General features: G+C 36.4%; 1 protein-coding gene across 6 annotated transcripts in view; it reads left to right on the top strand.

The window, feature by feature from the left end:
• The window catches only part of ROBO1 (roundabout guidance receptor 1), a 1,120,365-nt gene extending 1,093,945 nt beyond the window's left edge, over nucleotides 1–26,420 (top strand). For all 6 annotated transcript variants that reach the window (XM_053220691.1, XM_027077557.2, XM_053220692.1 and 3 more), the window contains 5 exons: nucleotides 6,831–7,237; nucleotides 10,315–10,467; nucleotides 17,584–17,892; nucleotides 23,297–23,493; nucleotides 24,739–26,420. In XM_053220691.1, coding sequence (XP_053076666.1) covers nucleotides 6,831–7,237; nucleotides 10,315–10,467; nucleotides 17,584–17,892; nucleotides 23,297–23,493; nucleotides 24,739–24,753 — 1,081 coding nt within the window. In that variant the 3' untranslated portion in view covers nucleotides 24,754–26,420. The remainder of the gene's footprint in view (nucleotides 1–6,830; nucleotides 7,238–10,314; nucleotides 10,468–17,583; nucleotides 17,893–23,296; nucleotides 23,494–24,738) is intronic.
• Nucleotides 26,421–26,671: the final 251 nt, after the last annotated feature.

Raw genomic sequence — 26,671 nt, 5'->3', positions numbered from 1 at the left:
AGAAAGGGCTGCTCTAGAGCTGGCAGGAGAGGCAGACCACTCTTGCCTCTCATGGCCGTCACCAAAATTTGTAGTGTCCTCACTAGGCACACGTGTGTTAGCACATGCTGTTTCTTTGATTGCCTGGGCAAGCACTTCTCATCCTTCCAGACCCTGTTAAAATGCATCCCGTCTGTAAGACTTTCATCTGGCTGCCTGGCAAAAATCAACCGATTCTTTTCTTTTCTCCTCACAATGGTCTTTTCACAGCTCTGCTACCATGCTGATCAGTGTTCATGTTGCATTACGGTTTGCTATTGGTACGTCTGTTTTGCTATTTAAATTAAAAACTCTCTGAGGGCAGAGCTCATGCCTCGCTTGTGTCATTGAGATTCTACAAAGCTTACCTCGCTAAGTGTTTGATGAAAGGAGTCTGATACCACAGGACAACTAGAGTTGACTTACCCCCTGCTGCTTTAGGGGGATGAATACTTACATGAATTCAAAATGAACGTGCATAATTGGCAAATGTATTAAATCCTATTTAATTATTTCCAGCCTTTTTTAAATGATGATTTTCAGTCTATGAAGGTATTAAGAATTTTGTTTTCAAGATTGTGGCTGGAAATAACACTGGACAGTAATAAGAAGTAGGTGTGGCCCATTAAACGACAGTCACAAAAAACTACAATGGCTTTTATCATGCAGTTATATTCTACATGTTTACTATAGAAATATTTGATAATACAGATAAACAAAATGAGAATGCAAAAGTACCAATGATAGGTGTCGTCAGAAATAGTCACTGTTAAGACTTCAGTAAAGATCTTTGCAGTTTCTCATCTCTGTGTATACTTACATTGCTTTGAATTTGTGACGTGCACATGTTATTTGATAAGCTACTCTTCACTGAATGGTGTATTTTTCCACATCAATAACTTTTTATTTAGATACTCATATTAAACAAAAGCATTCTGTGATTTACTTAAACAATTCCTTAACATTGGAATTTAAGTTACGTCTGCATTTTTGATACAGTGCTGTAATTCTCATCTCTAGTTAAGTCTTTGAGTAACACCTCCTCTCAAACCCTTGACCTATTCAGATGCCTGCCCCATCAGCGGATGGCTTCTGTTTCTCATCATCCTGCCACCCCCCTAATGACGTACTCATTAAAGATAGATAGCTATTTCTCTACAGATTTCACTCTGAGCATCAGACCCTTATATCCAAGTACTCGTTCCTATAGATTTCAGCTGCTTAAATATCACTGAGAACAATACACATATCTCCAGCCATAAAGGCACTTTCCTACCTCCGACAGCCATTTTCTCCCGCCTGTATTACTGTAATGGTCCATAAGTGGTCTTGTTGCCTTTAGCCTTGCCCCTTCTTCAATCTAATCTTCCTGCTGCAGACTGTGCAGAGGCATTTTTCCTAAAATGCAGCACTGATCAAGTCTCTCCATTGCTTAAAATCTCTCAATGGCTTCCCATTTCCCTTAGAATAAAGGCAAGATTCCTTAATGTAGCAATCAAAGCCCTTTGTGATCTGACCTCTGCATGCCTTCCCATCCTTATTCATCACCACTCACCTCTTCTCTGTTCATGGTGCCTTCACTCTAAGTTTCTTCTAGTTCCTGGAATGATCAGTGTTCTCACCCACCTTGAGGTCTTTCCACATGCCATCCTGTTTTCCGGGAACACCATTATCCTCACTCTTTTTTGGAACTAACACTTATGTATCTTTTAGATCCAAGATTAAATGGTAGAGGCTCTCCACAGAATCTTTTTCTGATGTCCCAACTCTGAGATAGGAGCCTATTCTATGTGTTTCCACAACACCTTAGACATCCTCTGTTTGTGGATACCTTATTATCATTGCACACTTAATTAATTGTTTGTCTCCTTTACTGGATTAGAAGCCCCTTCAGGTGAAGAACAAATCTACTTATTTAGCAGAATTTCTAACATGATGCTTGACTTCCGCTTTCTATTGCCGCCTAACAAACTACTCTAAAACTTAGTTACCTAAAACAACCATTTTATTTTCCTCACAATTCCATGAATCAGGAATTCAAAAAAGATTCACTTGGGCAATTCATCTCTAATCCACATGGCTTCATTTGGTCTGTTGAGGCTGGAAGATTCACTTTGAGATCAATTTTTTTACTCATGTGTCTGATATCTCAATACCCTGTGGCTTCTCTCTGTCTCTACCTCAGGTCTCATCTGTTACGGTCTCTTCAATCATAGACCAGGCCTCTTGTAACATGGGGATCTCAGGGTTGTAGCACTTCTTACATGACAGCAGGCTTCCAGGAAGGCAGGAAGAGGAAGTTTCCAGGCCAGTTAAAAGCTACACTCAGAACTGACACAGTTTCCTTTTGCTGTATTCCATTGGTCAAAGTGGTCACAGGGTCCACCTGGATTCAGGAGTATAGAACTAAATTCCCTTTCTGGATGGGGGAGTGGCAAGTTCTCATCCAGAAGAGCATTTGGAATGGGAGATATTCTCATGGGCATCGTTGCAAAATACGCTCTGCTGTGGCCTGATATATAGTTGGCTCTATTAAGTATGTATGCCTTAAAATCATATCGGTTTATGACTCGAGTATAAAGCATTCCCCAGGCTTTTTTTGCTTGTGATTCCTTTGGTCTCTGAACCTAGCAGTCCTCACTGTAATAGGGGCAGAGTGAATATTTAAAGAATGAATTCATTTTTTACTGTTATGTTTATTGATTAGGGGCATAAATAAACAGTATGATGTATATTAATAAGAAATTACTGAACTAAAACCATTATATCACTGCAACATTTAATTAAACATTTCAGACTGGCTTTAATATGGATATTGCCATTCTGGCATTCTAATGAGCTTGTAGATGTTCTCTTCTTGTCTAATACTAGGTAAACTAGGTGACCAACATAATAGTAATCTTTCTTCTCCCTTTTCAGACAGTAACTATGAAAATCATATAATTAAACTTATTTGTGTATACTGTTTCAAAAAGTGGTCCTACTGAGTTTACTGTAGTCGATATTTAGCAAAAAATTCTCAAGTAGAAAAAGTAATTTTCAGGTATGGGCTAAGAGATTTACCGATGTCTTATTAATATAGACAAACTGAATATGATACATTTGGAAAGAAAAGACAGTAAAAAGGCAAAGGAGAATTAAATATCTTGTCTATTTACTAACTGGGTAGTGGTTAATTCTACAGAGTATTGAAGCTACAACAGTTTTAGAGAAAAGCTCAAAAGTATACATTTCCCCCTTTGTCTTTTGCCTGGTAAATTGTATGTGGTGAACTATATAAACACCTGCTTTCATAAATTAATGGCATTGTTTCCTGTCTTCTCTTGAACATGTTTATGAAGACATCATTTTTGCAGGAGCCTAGAGTATTGTGATTTGCAGTCATATACTCGTACATTATTTCAGAAGATGTTGAAACCCCTCAGGGAGAAAAATCTAGAGGGTTGAGGTTCATTTGTGGCAAGTCCCACTTGAGTGCGGCATCTTGAAATAGCTTTTTGTTTTCAAATAGAATATATTGCATATTTCAAACTGTACATGTTTATCACACATTCCCTGGGCTTGCCTTATTTACAGATGGTTTGAATAAATTTTTCTCTCTTTCCTCAGCATTTGCACAGGGATAGTAGTTAAAAGCCAGGCCTTGTTTAACATGGAGCTGCTTTTGCTGTACAAATGTGAATTATCCAAATACAACAATGCTGGCTTCCTTTCATAGTGAAATTGGCTGTTCTACATCCCTTTATTGATGGTCAGAATAGTCCCCTTTGTGCTAGAAAGTCTTACATGTCTTTAAAAAAAGAAGTTTCTTGTGGTATTTTGGATGTGCATGCTGACAAAGACTGTAAATTGACTTTTAAGTATGGTATTTTATTGCAGTCCAAATTAAACAAAGATTTTCCTCTTATGTGTACAACACAGTCCATACTGAAACAATTATCCATTTTAATCTCTTAAATAATTTCAGCTTTGGCATATTCTCCATATTTCTTTTATTGCCACACGCAGATGCATTAGAAACCACCCAGAAAAAAAATAGCACATTAAAGAACTGTGTACGTATGTACATATATATGTGTGTGTGTGAATTATTATGTTACATATCATATGTATGTATATGTATATATGTGTATATGTGTATGTATATGTATATGTATGTAATAACATCATTCCTAGAAGGAAGGTGTTAACCTGAGAAATGAAATGTGGGATTAAATTCTATATTTGATACATACTAGTGGGAATTTGGGCAAGGTCTTTAATTTTTCTGAATTTCAGTACCTCCTCTGTAAAATGATAATAAAAGCAGTTCATTGGAAAGCTATTGTAAGAATCAAATGAGTTGGGGCACCTGGGTGGCTCAGTCGGTTAAGAACCTGACTCTTGATTTCAGCTCAGGTCAGGATCTCACTGTTTATGAATTTGAGGTCCACATCAAATTCTGTGCTGACAGAATGGAGCCTGCTTGGGATTCTCTCTGTCTGTCTGTCTGTCTGTCTCTCTCCCCACTTGCCCCCGCCCCCGCCTCTCCCCTGCTCTCTCTCTCTCTTTCTCTCTTTCTCTCTCTTTCTCTTTCTCAAAATAGATAATAAACATTTTTTCAAAAGGATCAAATGAGTTAGTATTATAAAATATACTTAGTTACAAAATAAGTGCTCAATAAATTAGTTATAGTATTTTAATGATCATTTATTTTTAATGCTTTCTATTTGTGTTAACAAAACATGTTGATTGAAATGTCTCAATTCAGTGAATTTAAAAAGCACAAAACGTTTTTCTTTGAGCCTCTGCCATCTCACCCTCAAAACTGTGCTTTATTGAACTTCCTTTATTTCACTACAGTAGGTCCCTTAGATTTTGACCAGATCCTCTTTGACTTTGTTTGCTTTTTTTTTTTTTAAATTTATTTAAGGCCCAGTCCTATTTTTTTTTTTTTAATTTTAATTCCTGTATAGGTAACACACAGTGTTATGTTAGTTTCAGGTGTACGATATAGGGGTACAGCACTTCTTTACATTACTCAGCACTCAGCACCCGCAAGTGCCCTCCTTAATCCCCATCACCTATTTCACCAGTCCCCCAACCCGCTTCCCCTTTGCTAACCATCTGTTTGCTAACCGTCTGTTAAGAGCCTGTTTTTTGGTTTGAATCTTTTTTTTTCCTTTAGTCATTTTTTTTGTTTCTTTTTTTTCTTAAATTCCAATTCCGTTCATTTTACAACTATAATCGTGCACTTCCAGACATCCTTTGCAGATAGTATCTGTTTGTGGTTATGGTGGCATGGAGTGAGAGGGCATTCCCTGCTTTTAACCACTTTCATCCTCCTCCCTCTTCGGGATCCATTCTCCTAAAGGTAAGGCAAGGAAGAGGGAACTTAAAAAAGGACAAGGTGGTTGAAGATCCAGTCTTCTCCTTGGTTAGCCCCGATGAGTATTTTATGTCATCTGGCTTGTGAGTATTATAAGAATGGTGAGGGAAATGGGCTGGCACCAACTGCCTCCCTGATGAAGGACTCAATCCTGGGCAGCATCTCTAGGCATTTGTCGTCCTTGAACAATTCAGCCACATCTTTAGGTGGATTACCAGCCAGTGAAATGCATGCGGTGTCTTTCCTGGCCTCCCGAACTGTGGAGGTGACCAGATGGCACTCCATCCTCATCTTACACTCCTCTAGTGCTTATGCTCAGGTTGGCAGACTGGTGTGGAATCTATCCTCCTTACTTCTCAAAGGCACAGGATTTGAAAATGTATTGTTATGACCTTTCCAAATGACATTGTCCCTTATGTCATCTCTTTAACCTTGCTTAGAGAGCATTGGGACTGTTGAGTAAGACACTGACTAAGCAGTCGTTCAACTAGAAATCACTAATGTCTTCCTTTTTGTCAGACACTTTTGTAAATTAGGAGTTAATCTCTGGGCATTCTCCCCCCCTCCCCCATTGGGAATAACTTCTTTCCACAAACCTTACTTCGATGAAGTCAGAACGCCGTGTGTCCTCTCAGTCATCTTTGCATCTTATACTCACTGTGGGTGACGGTGTCAGATGGTGGTAGAAGGATACCTGATGTTGTTCTCCAGATCTGTGGAGAGACGACTGAAAGTAGTTATTGGTAACTCTGTGAACTTAAATGGTACAATACCACTCACATTGTCCTCAGCTTTTGCCCTTAACTAATTCCAGTACATCAAGAAAATACCTTTAAGCTTTTTATTTAACAGACAGGTGGAATAATGGTGAAAGTGATAGGCTTGAAAATAGCTAATCACCTTTGGTGTATAATTAATTCAGAGAAAAAATGCTCTTGGCAGGCATAGCCTTTTATTTTAATAGAATCTAAAGGAAATTGTCATATGCTGAATGTGTAATTGTTCCATCCTATGAAATTCTACTCTCTGTAGTCAGAACAGATGAGTCCATTTGCTTGGAATGGTAGGAGTGGAAATGAAGAAAAGGGAAAGAAACAGGTTTATGGAGCAATCCGTTTCAGAACTGATGTCTGTTGTCTTTGGTAATAATAATCTATCGGTAGTATTCAATAAGCTTTAAGACAAGTACATAGGCATATGTTTCCAAAGAATGTTTTACTTCTCCTTTTTTAATTGAACATAATCCAAAAGATAGAACATAAGGAGACTTACAGGTAGCTGAGTATATTCTGTTAACCTTGAATTAAAAGAAAGCCCCGCTTGGTTAAATTAGCTTCACGGAAGCAAAGATCAAATCAGTGTACTCGTGAATTTCTTGGATAATGTATTTTGTGTATGTCCTAATAACGAGCTGAGCCAAACCTGTTTATTCATCTTCCTGCAGACGGCAGCCTGTGAGTCCCCCTCCACCACCACGACCGATTTCCCCACCACATACCTATGGCTACATTTCAGGACCTCTTGTCTCAGATATGGATACGGATGCTCCAGAAGAGGAAGAAGATGAAGCAGACATGGAAGTGGCCAAGATGCAGACCAGACGGCTTTTGTTACGTGGGCTTGAGCAGACCCCTGCCTCCAGTGTAGGGGACCTCGAGAGCTCTGTCACTGGGTCCATGATCAATGGCTGGGGCTCAGCCTCAGAGGAGGACAACATTTCCAGTGGACGCTCCAGTGTTAGTTCTTCCGATGGCTCTTTCTTCACCGATGCCGATTTTGCCCAGGCGGTGGCGGCAGCAGCAGAGTATGCTGGCCTCAAAGTGGCACGTCGCCAAATGCAGGATGCCGCTGGTAAGTTGTGCACTTTTTACCAAGTTGGAAAAGGAAACTCGGTATGTTTATGTCACTTGATAATTACCGCCTATGATCTTGCGTCTGATGTGAAATGCAACTATTACTACTGCCTTTTATTTGCTGCCTAAGGAAACTAAGTTTCAAGAATATGACATAACTCAGTTATTCCCTTTCTCCTGACAAGACTTTTTAAATCTTCTGGTTTATTTTTATTTAATAAATCCTGTATGTGAGTGGCACTCCCTGGGAAGTTCTTGTTTTTACAAAAGTCGTAGCAGATATGTATACGGTTTCTTTAGGTTTGCCTGTAGTCGGCTGAGGTTTGTGTTACACGATTTTTTTTTTAAGGTGCAAAAAGCAACCAAAATAGAATTCATTGTGATAGTTCTCTTATACTGTTATCTAGGAGAAATAAATAAATTTCCAGAGGGGGAAACGCCACCATTGGAAAATGGGCTATTTGTCCTTAACTCCCATGCTCTTCATGCCCTCTCAGAAGACTACTTTAATGAGAAAGGTAGAAAGATGTGTGTAATATGCATATATTTTCAAGCATACATGTTTCATATTTAAAGTAAACATTTTAATCTAATAACTTGGAGATAAAGTTAATCCAAGTGCTCGTGTATTTTTTTCTGTTTTCTTTTTTCATTACCAGTAGCCTGTTTTCAATGATCATATATCTATCCTTACGTTTTGACCCATTTTTATTTATCTCCTACTCCCAACCTTGAGTAAATAATATGGAAAGGGAAAGAATTTAGATTTAAGCCAAACATTTATCACATAACATTTATCTCCATAGAATGTAATATATGCATATATATACATATTTTACATTCATATACACATTGTGTGTATATGAATTTCTGGTAGCCAAAAAAATACAAATATTTGAGTAAAATAATGTAGCCAGCAAAACACATTTCACAGAAATAAACAACTATCACAACATATCAGTAATTGCTATCTTGTTTTGTTGTTTTCTTTTTCTTAATTTAGTAATTGTCACATAGGTACTTTGCCCTGTTCTCTTCAGATACTGGATTGGTCATTATTTTTTATCATTTATTGAATATATTCAGAGAAAATAAAGTTATTTCTATATGTTATTTATCAGGAATGTGTTGTGGGGGAAAAAAAGTCTAATAATACCTTTCGACCTTTTTTGTAGAACATGTATTTATTTCAGCCATGCTAATATTTTACGAAATTCAACCAAATTTCCCCTTTTTTCCCTCAGTAGCTACTAAATATAATAAAATAACTATCCATACCTACCTATCCTCCTTAATAAATAACATCTAACTGTATACATAGCTTTTATTTCTTCTTATTTTTTAGTCCTCTATTAAAAAAAAAAGAAAGTGAAATTAAGCCTCCCAAACTACTGCTTTCAGATTGCATTAAGGGTGTGTTTCAGTTCATTAAATCAACAAAACACTGAAATAACATCAAAAATTCATCTGTAAACGACCTTACGCCTCAGGGTCTATGAGCAGTAGATGGCTTTACACAATAGAATGAAGAATGTGCTCAGTCCCAGCCCTAATTCTCTCTTTTCATGGGTATGTAACTTTAATTGTAATAGTCTCCATCATGGCTAAAGAGAGTTTGGTTTAATATTTTATTGTATTGTAATTTAGTGGCACTTCTGGTTTTCGTTTGACTCATAATTATAATGAACTAAACATGCATTGGCCTCTGCCTGTTAAAATGGTCTTTTCAAGAAGGGGTGCTGCTTTTCATATGACTTGAAGTTAATATGAATGAACAATCCAATCAAATTGCTTCTCACTTGGCCACATTAGTGTATATTATTTAATATGCTTCAGTTAGCATTTTTAAATACATTGGTTTCACTGTATGTGGCCTGTCTATAGCCAAAAGACATGTTGGCTAGTTCAGTTTGAAGTTTCTTGTAGTACAACAAAAAATTCCGGATTTGTGTGCCTGGAATTTCTAGAAACCAAAATAATGAAGGTCAAGTATAGGGCCACAATTTCCCTTGCCATTATGGATTAAATATGTTGTGCCGTTGTAATACAACATGTCTGTAAGACAGCCAGAAAATTGGAGAGGACTGAGATGTACCATGTCTAACTAGCAAATTCAGTTATCACTGGTACCTGCAAATATTAACCTCCCCCAAAACAAAAAAAAACAAACCACCTCTACTGCTACCAAAAAAAATAGAAGTTTCTGGAGGGGTCACTTTAAGTATCCAGAATCAGCAAGTAAACATCTTATCAAAGAAAAGAGCAGAAGTAATTTTAGACGAGTCTAAGTATGTGAGCTACCTTAATTTCAGGCCTCCTTAAGATAAATACCTCAGAATGTATTAAGCTATTGGGAGTCTGCCTTCAAAGAATAGCATATCTATTTAATTAAAATAAGGGAAGTATTTAGTACTGTTCATTCTTAGAATATGAATTTCTTTTTTTTAATTTTTTTTAATGTGTATTTATTTTTGAGAGAGAGAGAGCACGAGCAGAGTAGGGGCAGAAAGAGAAGATAGAATCCGAAGCAGGCTCCAGGCCCTGAGCTGTCAGCACAGAGCCTGACACAGGGCTCAAACTCACAGCTATGAAACCATGACCTGAGCCGAAATAGGGCACTTAACCAACTGAGCCACCCAGGCACCCCTAGAATGCAAATTTCTTAAGGAGTCTGGCTATTCCCTTGAGAAAGCAATAGCCACTGAATATACTATGCAAAAATTTAATTAATATCTTTGTTTGCTAATAACATTTTAGTGAAATTAGTTGGAAAAATAATTGGGTTGTTTTTCTTTAATAAGTGGTATCAAGAACTTTAACAGAATAAAAGTACTACAGTTAAAAAAAAAAAAAAAAAAAGACTGGCAAATGCTCTCTGCGCATTTTTTTTTTCCAGTGGATGGGTCAAGCAAAATGACAAAAATCCTATTATTTGCTGGATTAGTTTATTTCAAGCTATTTTTAGGAAATTAGGGATGCTGCTAGTTGCACTGTTTTCCTTTTATTATTATTGTTATAATTAAACTTCATTGATGAGTTTGGCTCTGATTTTTTTTTCCTTTTTTTTTTACTCAGGCCGCCGACATTTTCATGCATCCCAGTGCCCAAGACCCACAAGTCCTGTTTCTACAGACAGCAACATGAGTGCTGCGGTAATACAGAAGGCCAGACCAGCCAAGAAGCAAAAACACCAGCCAGGACATCTGCGCAGAGAAGCCTACACAGATGGTAAGTCCATTGAAACGCATGAAAACATCTATGAATCTCGCCTATTTTCCCTGGCTCTCTAGGACTAGAAAATGCATCCACTGGCATTAGAAATTACATTTAAAATTCATTAATGGTAAGCTGCATATTCCTTATCGAAATGCTCGACTTTGGTATCTTTGTTAAGCATCTCTAGTACTTCTAATGATATGGTTATTTAAGAAACTAAGAATAGTGTATACTTTCAATATTTTTAAGAGGTTATTTTTGTAGTTGCAAGCAAATAGACTTTACTGTAGCTGAAGTAAGACAGAGAAGCAGCCTTCATCACATTCACTGGTAAATCTTCCGAAATATCCTCTCTCTTTTTTTGCTTTGCTTTTGGAATTTGGCATTCAAATAGAAAACAGTAAACTTATTTGAATGTTAATTCTGGCTATAGCGGTGTTACAGTTTATTTTGTGCACCGAAGGGCAAATCGAATCATCTCCTTCATGCCTTCACATACAATATCGACTCTCACTGAAGAGGTAACGCTTGTATTCTCAAGGGAGCACAAGAGACTAATGCAAACATTGTGATGTTGTCTAGAGAAAGCCTTTAATGAAAGTGCCTCAGGTGGCCCAGCATTTATTAAACCGCCACCTTCTCGTTTTATAAACAACCCCAAGGGCTTTGTTGAAAATTCATGTAAGATAAATTCTCTCAGACTCACCCATCTTGTCAAGTTTGCTACATTTACTAAAGGGGTGGGGAAAGAAGGGTGTCACAGACATTGTCCCACACTTCCTGGTCTTCTCCAACCACAATCTGATTAGGACTTTCATTACCAGTCAGCAATTTTTCAAAAAGGGCATCATTTGCCATTATCATATGAAAGCCTAATATTATAGATCCTTATCCGAGGTTACAAGGAGGGTTTTCTGAGGCACTTTTCCCTGTGATTCCTGCCACTTGACAGAAAAATTTAATACAAAGCTCCCAGCATGATGAGCACAAGTAATTTTGCAATGAGTGGCTGTCCATGCTATTATCTGTACTTTATTCAGAGTATTTTCTCTCACTAGCATCTATCTGATATTAGACTACATTAAATACTGGCATGACACAGCGCACCTGGGCCTCCTGGCTTCTGCCCAGGACTCTTTTGTCAGTGAAACTGAGCTGTCAGAATATTATCTGATTTTGAAGGGTTATTACAGTGGCTTTGTGAATGTTTGCCTCTGTGAAGGGACAAACACTAGGTGTAAATCCCCAAACTCTATCGGCAGTTTTACATTTATGGGACCCCTGTAATGGCATTTTACAAGTTTTATAGCTGTCCTATCAGTTTTTATGATCTGGGAGAGGGAGCTCCTGACTGAAAAACTGGAAAACTGGTCGAACATCAAACCTTGATATAAACATATCTACGTTAAATACATAAGGGAGAAAATCTGACCTACAGCTTTGTGTAGCTCTTTCTACCTCATTCTTTACACTTGTTTTCAGGGACTTCTAGCGCTCAGTGATGCTTTTTCAAAATGTTTTAAATAATGTGAACATGCCGAGTTAAAGGGCATGGTAACACAGTTACGAACTACACTATGCTTGAAAATTGTGATCTGTGTTTATTGTCCCGCATTCTGCAGTACTTTTTTCAATGTGCTTAATAATTAAATATGAATTCTAACTCATCCCAGAATAGTAACTGTTACACTGAATGATGAAACACCTAAGTTATTTTTTCAAAGTTAATTTTAGAATACCAAAGAAATACATTGAAATGGTTAAAGCCAAAACATTAATTTGAAATGTTATTCGGATTTTTCATTGTTTATTTCACAAAAGCGATTATGCAAAATTATCATGGATCTAAAGTCTTGTAGAAGCCAATAATTATTTTCCCAAAGTCATAAAAATAGATAAAATGAGGAGATATGACTAAAGTTATTTTTACAATTTTAGCTTTAACTTCCTTTCAGCATTTTGATAACCATCTGTCTCTTAGTGATGTTTATTGTACCAAAAAGTCTTGAGTTTAATTCTGGACATTTTCTGATTTGATGAAGAAAAAAATACCAAAATATGTGTGTTACTTTATGCATATCCCACAATACATATTGATTAAGTAAAATCAAGTAAATGCAAATACTTTTTTATGCATCAAATAAGAGAAATGCACATAGTCTTGTTAGCAGTGGCTATGACATGGAAACCAAAGTCATTTTCTCAGAAATTATTTTCTCAAAATACTATACTGCATTGTTTGAAGAAAAAATCATAGACTATTTCATGAAGAAACTGAGTGGCAGACACAATTTGTACAATTTATTAAGAAAGAGAAAGGGGAGGGGAAAAGAAAGAATTTAGAGTTGCCAATTGTTAAAATGTGCATTAAACATGAGGCACAAGGGTGGCTCAGTTGGTTAAGCATCAGACTTTGGCTCGGGTCATAATCTTCCCGGTTTGTGGGTTCAAGACCCGCATCAGGCTCTGTGTTGACAGCTCAGAGCCTGGAGCCTGCTTCTGATTATGTGTCTCCCTCTCTCTCTGCCCCTTGCTCTCTCTCTCTCTCTCTCTCTCTCTCTCTCAAAAATAAACATTAAATTTTTTTTAATATGCATTAAACATGTTTGTAAGACATGGAGGGTTTTTTTTTTAATTTTTGTTTTTTGATGATTAAAATCTTAACTATGATGGATGAGTTTGATGACTATCAATAGAATTCCTTTGTTAACTATTTTCAGAATATAGTATAATATATCAGTCTTGAGTTTGTAGTGTCTTTACTTTGTAAAATATGCTTCAAATTATGTACTTGCTTCGTAGAACTTTTGTAAACTATATATAGAAGGCTAAAGAGTGGCTGTGTCTGAGCTGATGAAGAGTAGTTTACTATGATCCTTGTCTGTCAACAGCTATATTAGTTTCTAGGGCTGACATAACAAAGTGCTATAAACCAGTGACTTAAATGATGAAAATTTATTTTCTCACAACTTTGGAGACTAAAAGTCCAAGATCAAGGTGTCAGCAAGGGTGGTTTCTTCTGAGGCCTCTCTCCTTGGCTTGTAGATGGCCATGGTCGCCTTGTGTATTTAGTCAGTCTTCCTTCAATCTCTGTGTGTGTCCTAATCTCCTCTTATAAGGAAACCAGTTAGATTGAATTAAGACCCACCCCAAGGACCTCATTTTACTTTACCTCTTTAAAGATCCTGTCTCCAAATACAGTCTCTATCTGAGGCACAAGGGGTTAAGATTTAAACATGTGAATTTTGAGGGGACACAATTCAGCCTATAGTAGCCCTTGAGCCTCCTGATGGCACACGGCACGGTGACCGTACCTTACTCTGTATGTAAATACTACACCTCTTAGAGACCCAGGGAGTACTCAGTGTATAACAGAGTACTGTATGCTATAGTCACAATGACAGGCAGAATCTATTTACTTATTTCATATTTGCTGCTTACAAGTTTAACCCAGATGAAGGGTAGGATTAAAATATATGAATATTTATCAGTCAGAGTCTTTGCAAGTTAAAGCCAAGCATAAGTGCTTTTCTAGGACCTTCTAATAGATTCTTCCCACCCCCTCTTTTCAACCCTTTCGATGCATTTACATACTTGATTTAAAAACCAAATCTACATTATTTCTCTAGCCCTACTTTTCATAAATTATAAATTCACCACCCTCTTTGGAATGATGTTATTTTGACCTGATTTATCATTAATTACAAGGTCTTGGGACTTTAAGCGGTTAAGTAAATAGAGTGTTTGATCTCCATAGCGAGTTAATGCTGGCAGAACTGTCCATATGCACATGCTTTACATATTACTTTATATACATTATGTTGGTATTTGGAAAGTATTACAGAAAGAATGATGTTTATATGATTATATAAAGAGTCTGTACATACATATAACATGCCCATGATCCTGTTTGTTACTCTTGGTATGAACTGGGTGAAAGTACTATTTATCATTTTGTGAAACATAAAGTTGTTCATACTATAATAATCCCTGCTTTGACTCAATAATAATTTTATAATACCTGAAAATTTTTATTTGGTAACCGATTTGTATAAGAAACAAAACCTGCAAGCATTTACCTCTCATTGTCAATTAGATACAGAAGCAATTATATATAGGAAGTTAGAACTCTTAAAATTACCATTGGGTTCTCTTCTCATTTTCTACCTGTGTCATAGAGCTTCTGGAAATAGATTGTGTCTCGAGAGTCCTGTGTTCCCAAGATTTTGTATGATCTTATAATAGTGGTGATCATTAACTTTGGTATCTGAGGAGCCCAGACATTTTATGATTTGATGATAGTGGCAGTTACTTTGTGCCAGCTTGATAGTCTGTGTTTGCAATTTGGGGTTTAAATCTGTAGCAAGGAGATGGTGCAGAAATGAGCCTGCAGGCACTCACTCCATCTCCTGCCAGGTATGCTCTCAGTTAGACTTTTCTCCTTCTTTCATTGCCAGTCCCAGGCTCCGTCTGAACATAGAACCACTCTGCCTTGGGTCTCTTGGCTTTGAGCCACTAAGGACAGTCTATTTTTTAGCTCTCTCTTTTTGGTTATTTTTGCTAAACAAGTAGCAGATGAGGGAGGACTCTCATGTGGTACCTTTTTTTTTTAAGTATCGTTTTTTTTTTTAAATCCATTAAAGTAGTGAAGAGGAAAATCAGGCACAATGGCACTGGTAATATATGTTGTAAGACAAAAAAAATGTCATTTAGTAGAATCAGGAGAAAGTTAGTACATTGGCTTTTCTCTGGCCACCATTTTAGGTAATGTTTAGAGGCTATTTATATGAAACTAGAACATAATGAGCCATGAGAACTAACAACAACAACAAAATGCAGGTAAAAGATGGACGGACCACTTTTAATCATGGAGTCCTAAGTAAAATAGCTGGTAGGAAGATGGTACCTCAAAATTTCTGCTTTCAGAAACCAATACAGTGAATTCCGATGCCTTGTTTTAGCATGTAATGTCAAAATAATATTAGTTAAGAAAAAAGTTACTTTAGGGATAAAATTAATTCTTTTTAAAAAAATATGAGAATAAGAAACACTGATTGTGTCCTAGAACTCTTAATTTGCTATTAAGAATTTCTAAGAATATTTTCATATTCAAGAATTTCTCATGCTGGCATATGTAAATGATAGTCAACAGAACATTGTCAGTAATGGTAAAACATACCGAAACAACCTAAATATTCCTCTGTACAGATTGGCTAAATAAATAATGATATACTCATAAAACAGAGGATTATACGAAGTTTTCAAAAAAAGAGGTAGAGCTGTATGTACACATAGGGAAATGTGTACAACTACACAGTTAGGTGAAAAAAGTGCAATTCTCCTTATGTCAATAAGAGAGAAAGGCTACATATTTTCACGTGGTACTTTTTGCCACCACATAGGGGTGAGTAGATTGGCACTGTACCACCAAGGTGTGGCCAATTTATATAGTCCCTGATGTGAATGATGCTCCATGGAATTATGCAACACAAATATGCCTGATTTGTGTGTCTAAATAATTTCTGGAATGATCTATACAAACATATTCAAACTGATTACTTCCACATAATCAATATTGAGTATTTGAAATGGAGATGGAGATATACGAGGGGTTGTACTTTCAAGTTCTTATGTACTTTTGATTTATTTTTAGAATGTAAATGCAAATTTTTTGTTTAGAATGTTGATTTTTTAATACTAAGCATTTAATACATGTTTTATAAACACTTTTTAGTTAACTTATTCTATCATTTAGGTATTCCTCTTCAAATCTGAAAACATTACCATTTCTGAACTCATGATTGAAAAAGCCATGCTGATAATTACCAAATCTCTGTATCTCTGGTCTTGACCTCTCTTGAAACTCAGATTCTATGTACAAAAACCTGTTGAACATCTCTATCTAGGTACTTCAAAGTCTCCTCCTTTTCACTTTTGTAAAACTGAACTCCTCCTCTTCCTCTGTGGGCCATCTCTTTCTCATCCCCTCCTTCCTTATCTTCAGTGAAGTTTCTGTCATCCACCTAGTCAACTATGGTGAAAATCGTAAATGTCATTTTAGATTCTTTCCTGTCCTTTCCCTGCTAGATTCCATTGATCATTAAATGATATTGATTTTTCTTTCTTAACCTTTCTCATATACATTTCTTCATCTGAACAGCCACCAATGCAGTTACATCCTCTATCATTACTTACCTGAGCTATTACAAATTGTGTTCAAACCTTTCCATGCTAAAGGCAGAACAACCTAAAACTAGAATCTCTTCATATTCTTCTAACTTTCCAACTATTATTAGGATATCTATTTCTGTTCCCTAAAATGTACATGGGGGCAAAGGTAGCACCCCTTAAAGAATGTAAATTTTCTAGATATCAAATTTTTACCTACTTGTATCCTTAGGTATGTCTATAAGACTTTGAATTATATAAAAAATGTGTGCATAAAGTGTGTATAAAGTGGTAGGTAGATGAAATTAACTTACATTTATACCAGAGATTAGCTGGTTTAAAACCTCTGGGTGCAGATACAAAGTGCAGCAATCCCATCAATGGATGGTAGATTATAAACACAAAATAGAATGTAATAATATAAGGAATACTGAACCAGAAATTAAGAATCTAAGGGCATTGGTCCTAGCTCTGATCGCATCTAGATTTGAGGTTGAAAACCTAAGGTCTGTGTCTTCAAGTTACCCTTTTTACAGAATGAGAAGAGATTTAGGCTAGATTAGAGATGGCAAATACGTCTCAACTCAAGTGCCAACCTCAATCAATTTGAAGTGGTTGCCTGAAGAGTAAGGGTATGCATTTGGGACCAGGAACATTTCACTGAAATCAATTAAGAAGGTCTGTCATGGTTGGGGGGAGAGAGAGTTTGAGCACATATGCCTATATTAGCTATCCCAAGACTTGGTAATCTTTAAGTCCCAGCTCTATGATTCACTATTTTTGTGCCATATAACAATGAGGATAGATTGAAATTGTTGATCTTCTTGTTCCTTCGTTGCCTTCAAATGTTCCAGTTCATTTAAGATGTATTACCTCACAATTGAATGTGAATCCAATGGTAATACTAACATTTAAGTGTAAGTGGTAGACTTTTACAGTATTTTAAATTTTTCTTTCTAGATCTTCCACCTCCTCCGGTGCCACCACCTGCTATAAAGTCACCCACTGTCCAATCCAAGGCACAGCTGGAGGTGCGACCTGTAATGGCACCCAAACTACCTTCTGTAGAAGCAAGAACAGACAGATCATCAGATAGAAAAGTAGGCAGCTACAAGGGGAGAGAAGTATTGGATGGAAGACAAGTTGCAGATATGAGAACAAATCCAGGTGATACCAGAGAAGCACAGGAGCAGCAAAATGATGGGAAAGGACGAGGAAACAAGGCAGCAAAACGCGACCTTCCACCAGCAAAGATTCATCTCATCCAAGGTACCGATTTATTCATACAGCAAATAAATATAGATGGAACATATATTTTGTAAGTTACACTGTTAGGTTCTCGTGAGCCATATGAAAATGGATAAGATTTAGAAATTTGGTCTCTAATGGAGGAGACAAGCATGTACTCAAATAATTTTAATATAATTAAATTAAATTCGTAACATTATATAAGACTTCCTTGGAGAGGTGTCATTTGAATTGGGTTTTAAGGGAAAGCATGATTTCAACAGGTTAAACAGGGAGAAGGGGATAGCAGATAAAGGAAATAAATGGAGAAAAAAACATGTAAGTGTAAAAACCTATGTTTGGGGAACTTTAATTTCCAGTTTGACCAGAGAATAGGTTGCTTCGGGCCTGGCACAGATAATGAAAGATAAAACTAGAGAGGTGGTTGGGCCAGATTGGCAAGGCTGGGAATGTGACTCTAGACTGTGAGGTTTATGATATAATCAGTGGTGAGCCAGCAAAGAATTTTGAGCAAGAAATGACAGAATCAGATTTTTAGAAAAAGAATTGGCAGCACTCTATAGTGAAGGAAGAGACTGCAATCTAGTAGATGAAAGTATCAGGTCACTGTAAAATATCTAGGTATAAGATAGGAAAACACTGAATTAAAATAGGTATGTGGGGAAATAAAGGAGAGAACAGCCTCCACTGGTGTGTCAGAGATAGAGCCAGTAGGAATTGGTGACTAATCGAAAGTAGAAAATAGACTGAAACTATGGAGTAAAGCAGAAGTTACTCAAATATTAATTAGATGGCCCTGCTGACTAGTGGAATATAATTGTACTAACCAATGTAAGAAAACAAAACAGAAAAGATTTCTAAGGGAAAATATTTTCAACGTTGAATGGATTAAGGTGCTGACAAGAACACAGATATGAAGAAAATCAATAAGACTTTAGACAACTGAGTTTAAAGATCAGGGGGAAAGGTTGTGAGTAGAGAGTGGATTTTAGAAACAGCAACACAGAGTCAAATTGTGTGAATTACAAAGGCTAAATTATCAACAGTGATATATCGGTTAAAGCTGCGCAATCAATTCTCTGGGAGGAAAGCAGAGCAAAATCCTAATTTGTGCCCATTTACATACTTCTGTTGGGTAGTTACTCCCAAGACAGCTGGTTTCAAGCTGCTAATATGAAGTCAGTGAATGTGGAGTTGGGAAGACTTGGTTACTCTTCTTTTGCTGAGAACGTGTGAGCCAGTTTCAATGCACCAATAATCAGCAGTGATTATATTTAAAGACTAGGCACAAGAATGACTTTCTATAGTGGAAACTAAGATGGATCCACCCAGAGATATAAAATAATCAAGATCTCTAAGCCAGAGAAAATAGTGTCCTAGAAAGAATGGAGGAGGAAATTTTAAGACAGGAAGAAATCTAAAATGCCACACAGAACTGAAAGTTGGATGTTAACAGGAGGTGGAGGATGGGGAGAGAATGCCTAAGGATTTTGTAATATGTTATTTGTGGGTGGTATTAGAACTGTTTTTAGTACAGTAGTCAGAATAGATGCCAGACTGTAAGGAGTTGTAAAGTAAATGGACATTGTGAAGGGAGGTGATGAGCCCTTTTCAGAAGGCTGGGAAGAGAAGAGGTTGGGAACAAGTTTGCCAGGAAGGCAGAATTTGTAGAAATGCTTTAGGATAGTGTATTTGAGCATTATTAGATACTAAGGAAAAGACACCATTTAGGAGAAAGAAATATAATAAAGGGAAGATTGGTCATAGTCAGAAAAGAGTGGTAAGGTAATGAATCTGAGAAGCCTGTACAACTACTGCTGTATTTTAATAGATATGTTGTGATAAAATTAGACATCAAACTCTCATTCTTTTTATTATGGGCACCTGGTCATTAGCAATGTCCTTTCAAAATGGGAGTCAGCTTCACTCTCTTATGTGACAGGAAGCCTGAACTCCTAATCTAGGCATGTACTCAGCAACAAAGTGATGAGTGGGGGTGGACGCCCCCACTATATGAGCACAAAGTACTTGGTGTTATTACCACAATCCAAAGTTTGAAAAACTTAGCTTGCTTGTTATCAGTTAAGCAAAATGTGATCTGACTCTGACTCTTTGATCTATTCTATACTCCAAGTAGTGACTTATAAATACAATGTCATGACATAAATTATGAAGTGTATATGTGGCCTGAAAGTATAAACCAATTTGCTGCTACAAGTAAGCTTCCTCCAAAGCAGGTGGGATTTTTCAGGGAAGAAAAAACAACTTACAAACCTGGAAAGATATTGGTGTATACAGAATTAGAACAGAGAGATGGAATTATTTTATCCATCTTTAGACTTTTAATAAGTTGTCCTTTGTGTTATAAAAATATTTCTAACTAAAGAACTATTGCTGGAACTATTAATCTAGAAACAAGGGACCCTATTTCATGGAGAGCACTGAGTTACACTGACCAGATTATTATTTTATGTCTTGCTTTCCCAAATTCTGATTTGAACCATAACTCTGTGTATATGTGTCATTAAATGATTGTTTCTATGCATTGCTATAATTTTCACCTTCATAATTCAGTTGACATTATTTAAAATGAAAGAGGCACCCTGATTTACATGTGTAATGAATGGTCATTTTTTAATTAAAGAGAGTGGTCTTCTAGACTTGAATGACTGATTGTTTTGCTGACATTTACCTCAATTAGTTCAATTTATTTCTACATATATCAAACATCCACTGTGGTATAAAGCATTGTACTGGTCTTGAGATTTATGTGTCAGTATGAACCTTGACCTCAAGAAGCTTACAGTCAGAGTTGGAGACAGGTTATCTGTAGATTCACAGACATATTCATATTTGGTATGACGTTTATGATGCTGTGATACTTGAGAGTCCAGAGAAGGGACAGTTAGCCCAGTCTTGTGGGGATGTGAGGTAGAAAACGACTTCTTGATCTTTCCTGGTGGAAATAACACATAAGCTGAGTGACCGGGGTGGGTGGAGTTTTACTTGAGTAAGAAGAGTGAATAGATTGTTCTGGCAGAGAAACTCAGCATGAAAAGCTTTGAGGTACATTAAGAAGATTATAAATTCAGTGTGACTAAAATAGTAAATGTGGTCAAAGAGGAAGCTCTTGAGGTAAATGTAAGTTTAAGTCATAGAGTGCCTGTAGTTCCTATAAGAAGGCAGCTGAGTGAATATGTTTTAGAGAGGAAGAGCTCAAGACACAGAGATCTATTGGAAGATATTTGCAACACCTGGACAAGAGATGTGGAGAATATAAACCAGGCTATAGGAACAGAGATGAGTGAGTGGGAAAATTCAACATTAACATTTTTTTGTGTTAAAAGTCAGGCTCACCTGTGTATATTTGAATGTGTGGAAAAGGTACATTGAAGGAGTGCCGGAAGGTTGTTGGAAGGCAGGGAACACTCTAAAATAATTTCAGTTTTCTGTGTTTGTTTTCTTAATAATTAGTGTTGTCATTAACTATATTAGAGAATCCAGAAGAGAAGAAAGGAGTGGACATGATGAAGTCAATGTTCGACAGAGTGAGTTTGAGGGACGCTTAAGAGGAAGTATTCAACATAATTCAAAAATTGGAAATATAAATTAATGATTTATCATAATAAAATAGTAATGAAATCCACTCATTCACTCAAAACTATTTATCAATGACCTGTTATATGTCAAATTGAGAGTATATCAAAACACAAAACACAGAAAAATACCTGCCCCCATGACAGCTACATTCTAGAAAAGGTTACAATTTGTGAGAATGGATGAAATTACCCAGAGTGAGTGGGAGAAAAATGTATATGTATACACTAGGGTAAAAGTAGAAATTTGCAGGGCATCAACATGTATGAGGCACTCTACAGGAAGAGCCCACAGAAAACTGTCCAGGAAGGAAGAGAACTAGAAGCTGGGAATAGTGATGTTTAAATTGATAGTGGTTTCCAGATGAAGGCAGCGAGAAGTCCAGAGACATAAGGGCTGAAACATGATTAGCATTTTCAAAGTCAACAGTAAGTTTTCTCTTTCATAGTGGTAATGTGGGCATGCATAGATTTCGGTGCGATCCAGAGTAAATGGGAGTTGCATCTACCACTATTGAGTCTAAATTCAAGAAGCTTTGTTGAGCATTAAAGACAGAAAGAAGGTATTGATTCATGTAGAGCACAGGCTTAACAGGAAAGTTTTTAGCAAAAGACAGATTTTATATTGTAGATTGACAAAAATTACAGTCAATGGAGAGAAAAAGATTGGTAAAACAGGGACAGAAGATGCAGGTCACAGGAGTTCAAGTGCTATGAGGCAAGGATGCGGGAACAGTGGTCTTCATGGACTGTGAGACCCCAGCAAGTCAGAACCTGGATGATGGGTAGAAGTTGTAATGAGTAGAATGGATGGAGAAAGGTGCCATCAAGGAGGACTAAACAGGTGACATTAGTAGAGTCGTTGACCTTCCCAGGAAGAGAATGTTTTGTGCAAAGGTCAGGGAGTATTGACTTCAAACTGGTGCTAGTTGGGATAAGAGGCAAACCTTCCTCATTCTACTGGAGAGAGCTTGTGTGGAAACCTCAGGGGAAATCAGATTGCATCCTGGCAGCGTGGACAGTAGAAGCATTTGGAGGGGGAGGGGAAATGAATATAGAAAGTTGGTTTTTCATGTGTTTGGTGTCCAAAGAGTGGAGGGAACAGGCTTTAGAGAGAAGTGAGCAACTGGTGGAGGCATCAATACAAGCAGCACCAAATTTAAAGCAGTAAGAAGATAGAAATTCAGAAGATGGTGTTTAATTAGAGTGGCTTGTGTTTTGAGCTAGCAATGTGGCAAACTTCTGAGATTCAAGGTTCCACAATGTAAATACAATGTTAAGATGGAGGTTGTCTCGAAAGTGAACCTGGGCTTGATTCTGTTTTGGTAGTTGGAGGAAACTGGGCCTTGTTTTTATCAGTGCCTGAAAATGATCTTTCATAATTTGCATAGAGATTTCATTATCTCCTCTGTTTTTACAGCAACACTAGGGGCTCCTCTGGGTGTACATATTATTAATACTTTTTTTAGAAAAGTGGAAACTAAGGCCTAAAATAATTGGATATCACATAGTGAAGGAGAGAACTGGAAGCTCTGTCTGATTCTAGGTTTGGTTTACCTCTTAATGAATTTGGTCCCAAGTGAGTTTGAGGTAGTCAGGAGCTTGTGAGTGAAACCAACCTGAACACCAACCACTACCAGGAAGACAAGACTTGTTATTTTCATTTTCATGACAATGCTGCTTTTCAATTATTGTTATAAAATATCCTCACTTACTCCTCAAAAACACTGGTGCTTCCCCATTCAAAATTACAGACGTAAGTGATGATACATTATACAATGAAAATGCATAATGGTGTTCATATGCACTTACTATATTTCATTACACAGAGGATATTCTACCTTACTGTAGACCTACTTTTCCGACATCAAATAATCCCAGAGATCCTAGTTCTTCAAGCTCAATGTCATCAAGAGGATCAGGAAGCAGACAAAGAGAACAAGCAAATGTAGGTCGAAGAAATATTGCAGAAATGCAGGTTCTTGGAGGATATGAAAGAGGAGAAGATAATAATGAAGAATTAGAGGTATCTATAATTTTTTTCCAAGTTTCTCAGCATTATGCTAGTTATTAAATCAGCCTCAAATTTAGAAATATATATCAGGCCACAGAAATGTTTCTGTTTTACCACAAATGCCAATGTTAGTGATACCAGAGACTAAACTTCTGTGAATTTAATGATTTTCTTGAAATGCATTCCAATGTTTTAAATGGTGATAACAGTTTCTTTTTGGATCTAGAGGTCATGTTCATCTGCAGATATTCATATAAGAAGTTTATATGGCAAACATGTTGTTAGGAAATAAGAACTGTTTCTCTAGATAATATATTGTATAGTACTGTATTGTGGTACGTTGTAAAAACCAGTAAGGTGACAGAGTTATAAGGATGTAAATGAGAGTGCTTAGCCTGTGTTATCTGCCGCCCTAGTAATCACTGGGGTTAATCTAACTGATTGGACCAACTATCTTCCACCTTAATTCTTCTGCCAATGAGAACATGATCCTTGACATTAACCTTCCCAGAAGAGAACACTGTTTGAGTCAAATAGATACTCCTTTGTTGGAATTTATAGATAGCAATACAAGATAGAATTGGCAGTAAGTCAAAATAAACCAACTTTTAAGACCATGTTTCCTCCATTTAATAATAATAATAAACAAGTTGAGGACAAATTTCTCTTCTTACAAATATATTTAAACCCAAGTAGATTGTTAAATGAACGTTCATCTTAAACTTTTAAGAATAGAAGATGAAAAATTTTAAGGCATAGTATCTAATTGAATTTCCTATAATACCCAAAACATCTTGATTTTGAATTTTGGAATAAGATTTTCTTCTTGCAATTGTTGTGATGAGAAGCTGTTTTATAAGTTGTGCTTGTCTTTTTGAGGAGAAGAACTTTTCTGGGGGACAAAAAGTTACCAAAAATAACTCTAATACTTAAACCAATAAAATTTGAGCTATAATGTTGAGTTGGGGACGGGGTAAGTAGAGAAATCCACCTTCTGCTGCCCCTCTCGCTCCTGCCCCACATACCCCAATACTGCAACATTGTGTAGAACGCAGTTTGGTGCTTGTAGAGAACTACTGGATCTTCTATCAAAACCAGCTATAAAGACAAATGAAATCAGTTGCCATGAGCACTTTTTAACGTATGCCAGGGAATGAAGGAAGAAACGCAAATTATAAGGATAAAAACATATACATCCATATAAAGGTAAGACTATAAGATTGATTTTGAAATTTACCAAAAACTTATCTCTTACAGGAAACTGAAAGCTGAAGACAACCAGAGAGGCTCGTGCGATCCAATGTGAAAAGTATCTCTCAAGATGCCTCTTGTCTGATGACACATGACGCCAGATACAATGTTCAGTGCAATCAGAGTGTAAAAATTGTCATTTTTATTCCTCTTATTGGAATACCATTTTTAAAAATTTTATTGGAGTTTTATTGTTGTTGTTTGATCCTTATCCCTATGAAGAACTTCCCTATTCCCCTCGCTGTTGGAACAAACCATTACACTTTACTTCTAGCAAGGGAAGTACTTGACTTCTTGCCTCAGTCATCAGCCAGCAAGAGAGAACAAAACAGTTCGTTTGCATTTTGCCCCTGAGATATGGCATTGCACTGCTTCTATATCAAGCCAATTTTATAGCAAAGTATTGATCAAAGATACAAAATTGACTAATCAACCTCATGGCAAGGGCTCTCAAGATATAATCTTTCTATAACCAACTGCTACTGCAAATTAAAACATATTTCATTTTCACATGATTTTAAAGTCAGTCTTTCATACCACCTTCTGCTGGGAGAAAATAAAATAGAATACATGCAGAACAACCACAAGTCGATTTGAATGGGGTAGAAACATTGTAAATATATACTCTTTGCAACCCCTGGTGGTACTTTATTTTGTCTTCATTTCAATCATGGAAGTATATTCTTACTGGAAATATACTTTTGGATAAATAGGGATAAGCCAGTTGGATCTCTGGTTGTCTAGTCATTGTCATAAGTAAGCCTAGCAAAAAACCTTGTTCTATTTTTCAATCGAATGCAATTATTAATGCATATTACAAACCAATGGATGTTTTTAATGACCAATTGAATAAGGACATCCCTATCTTAACTGGCCTAAATTTCTTCTGGTAGTGTCAGTTCAACTTTCAGAAGTGCCACTTAAGGAAGTTTGATTTTTGTTTTTGTAATGCACTGTTTTTAATCTTTTTTTTTTTTTTTTTTGGTTTTAAAAGCACAATCACTAAACTTTATTTGTAAACCATTGTAACTATTAACCTTTTTTGTCTTATTGAAAAAAGTGTTGAGAAGCGTTTTTAACCTGTTTTGTTAATGCTCTATGTTTGTATTTGGAATATTTGAATGATGACAGGTGGTGAAGTAACGTGCATACTTTATTGTGGGCCATGAACTCAATGGTTCTTACTTTTCCTGGACCTAAAGAAAAAAAAGGTTTAAGTTTGTTGTGGCCAATGTTGAAACTTATAAGATTTTCTTATAAGCTCAAAGAGAGGCATTACTTGCTTTGAATTGCCAAATGATGCCCTCTGACTGTAGATTTTTATGATCCTTTTTTGTCGTTATATGAATTTCATTGACTTGATAATTGGTGCTATTTGAAGAAAAAAATGTACATTTATTCATACACAGGTATCAGGCCTGACCCCACTGGAAAACAAAGCCAAACAAAACTGAACCACACAGAAAAAGCTGGTGTTCACCAAAAACTAAATGTGTTCACTTAGATAATTTGAAAATTACATAGAAAGGGTGTGCAGTACTAAGGGAACAATCCATGTGATTAATGTTTTCATTATGTTCATGTAAGAAACCTCTTATTTTTAGCCATAATTTTGCATACTGAAAACCAATAATCAGAAAAGTAATTTTGTCACATTATTTATTAAAAATGTTCTCAAATACATCATTCTTTCTTGTGTTGATTTCTTTTGTTTTTTCATTGTGTGATCAAATTTATTCCATTTAGTCACAAAGTTGTGCTGTCTTAACATTTCACCACTGTATTATCAGATGAATAAAAATTCTGTTTTCTGAACAACGAGGCTTTACTTATAAGGAAAAATTCTCTATTCCATGGAAATTAAGGCTGTAAGATCAATCAAGACCTAAAAGTAATTTGGTCATAAAATAGCATTTTAATATTAAGGATGTACTAAAAT

The sequence above is a fragment of the Acinonyx jubatus genome, chromosome C2, assembly GCF_027475565.1.
Source record: "Acinonyx jubatus isolate Ajub_Pintada_27869175 chromosome C2, VMU_Ajub_asm_v1.0, whole genome shotgun sequence".
Classification (NCBI taxonomy): Eukaryota; Metazoa; Chordata; class Mammalia; order Carnivora; family Felidae; genus Acinonyx; species Acinonyx jubatus.
This window is presented reverse-complemented; position numbering and strand designations above follow the sequence as displayed.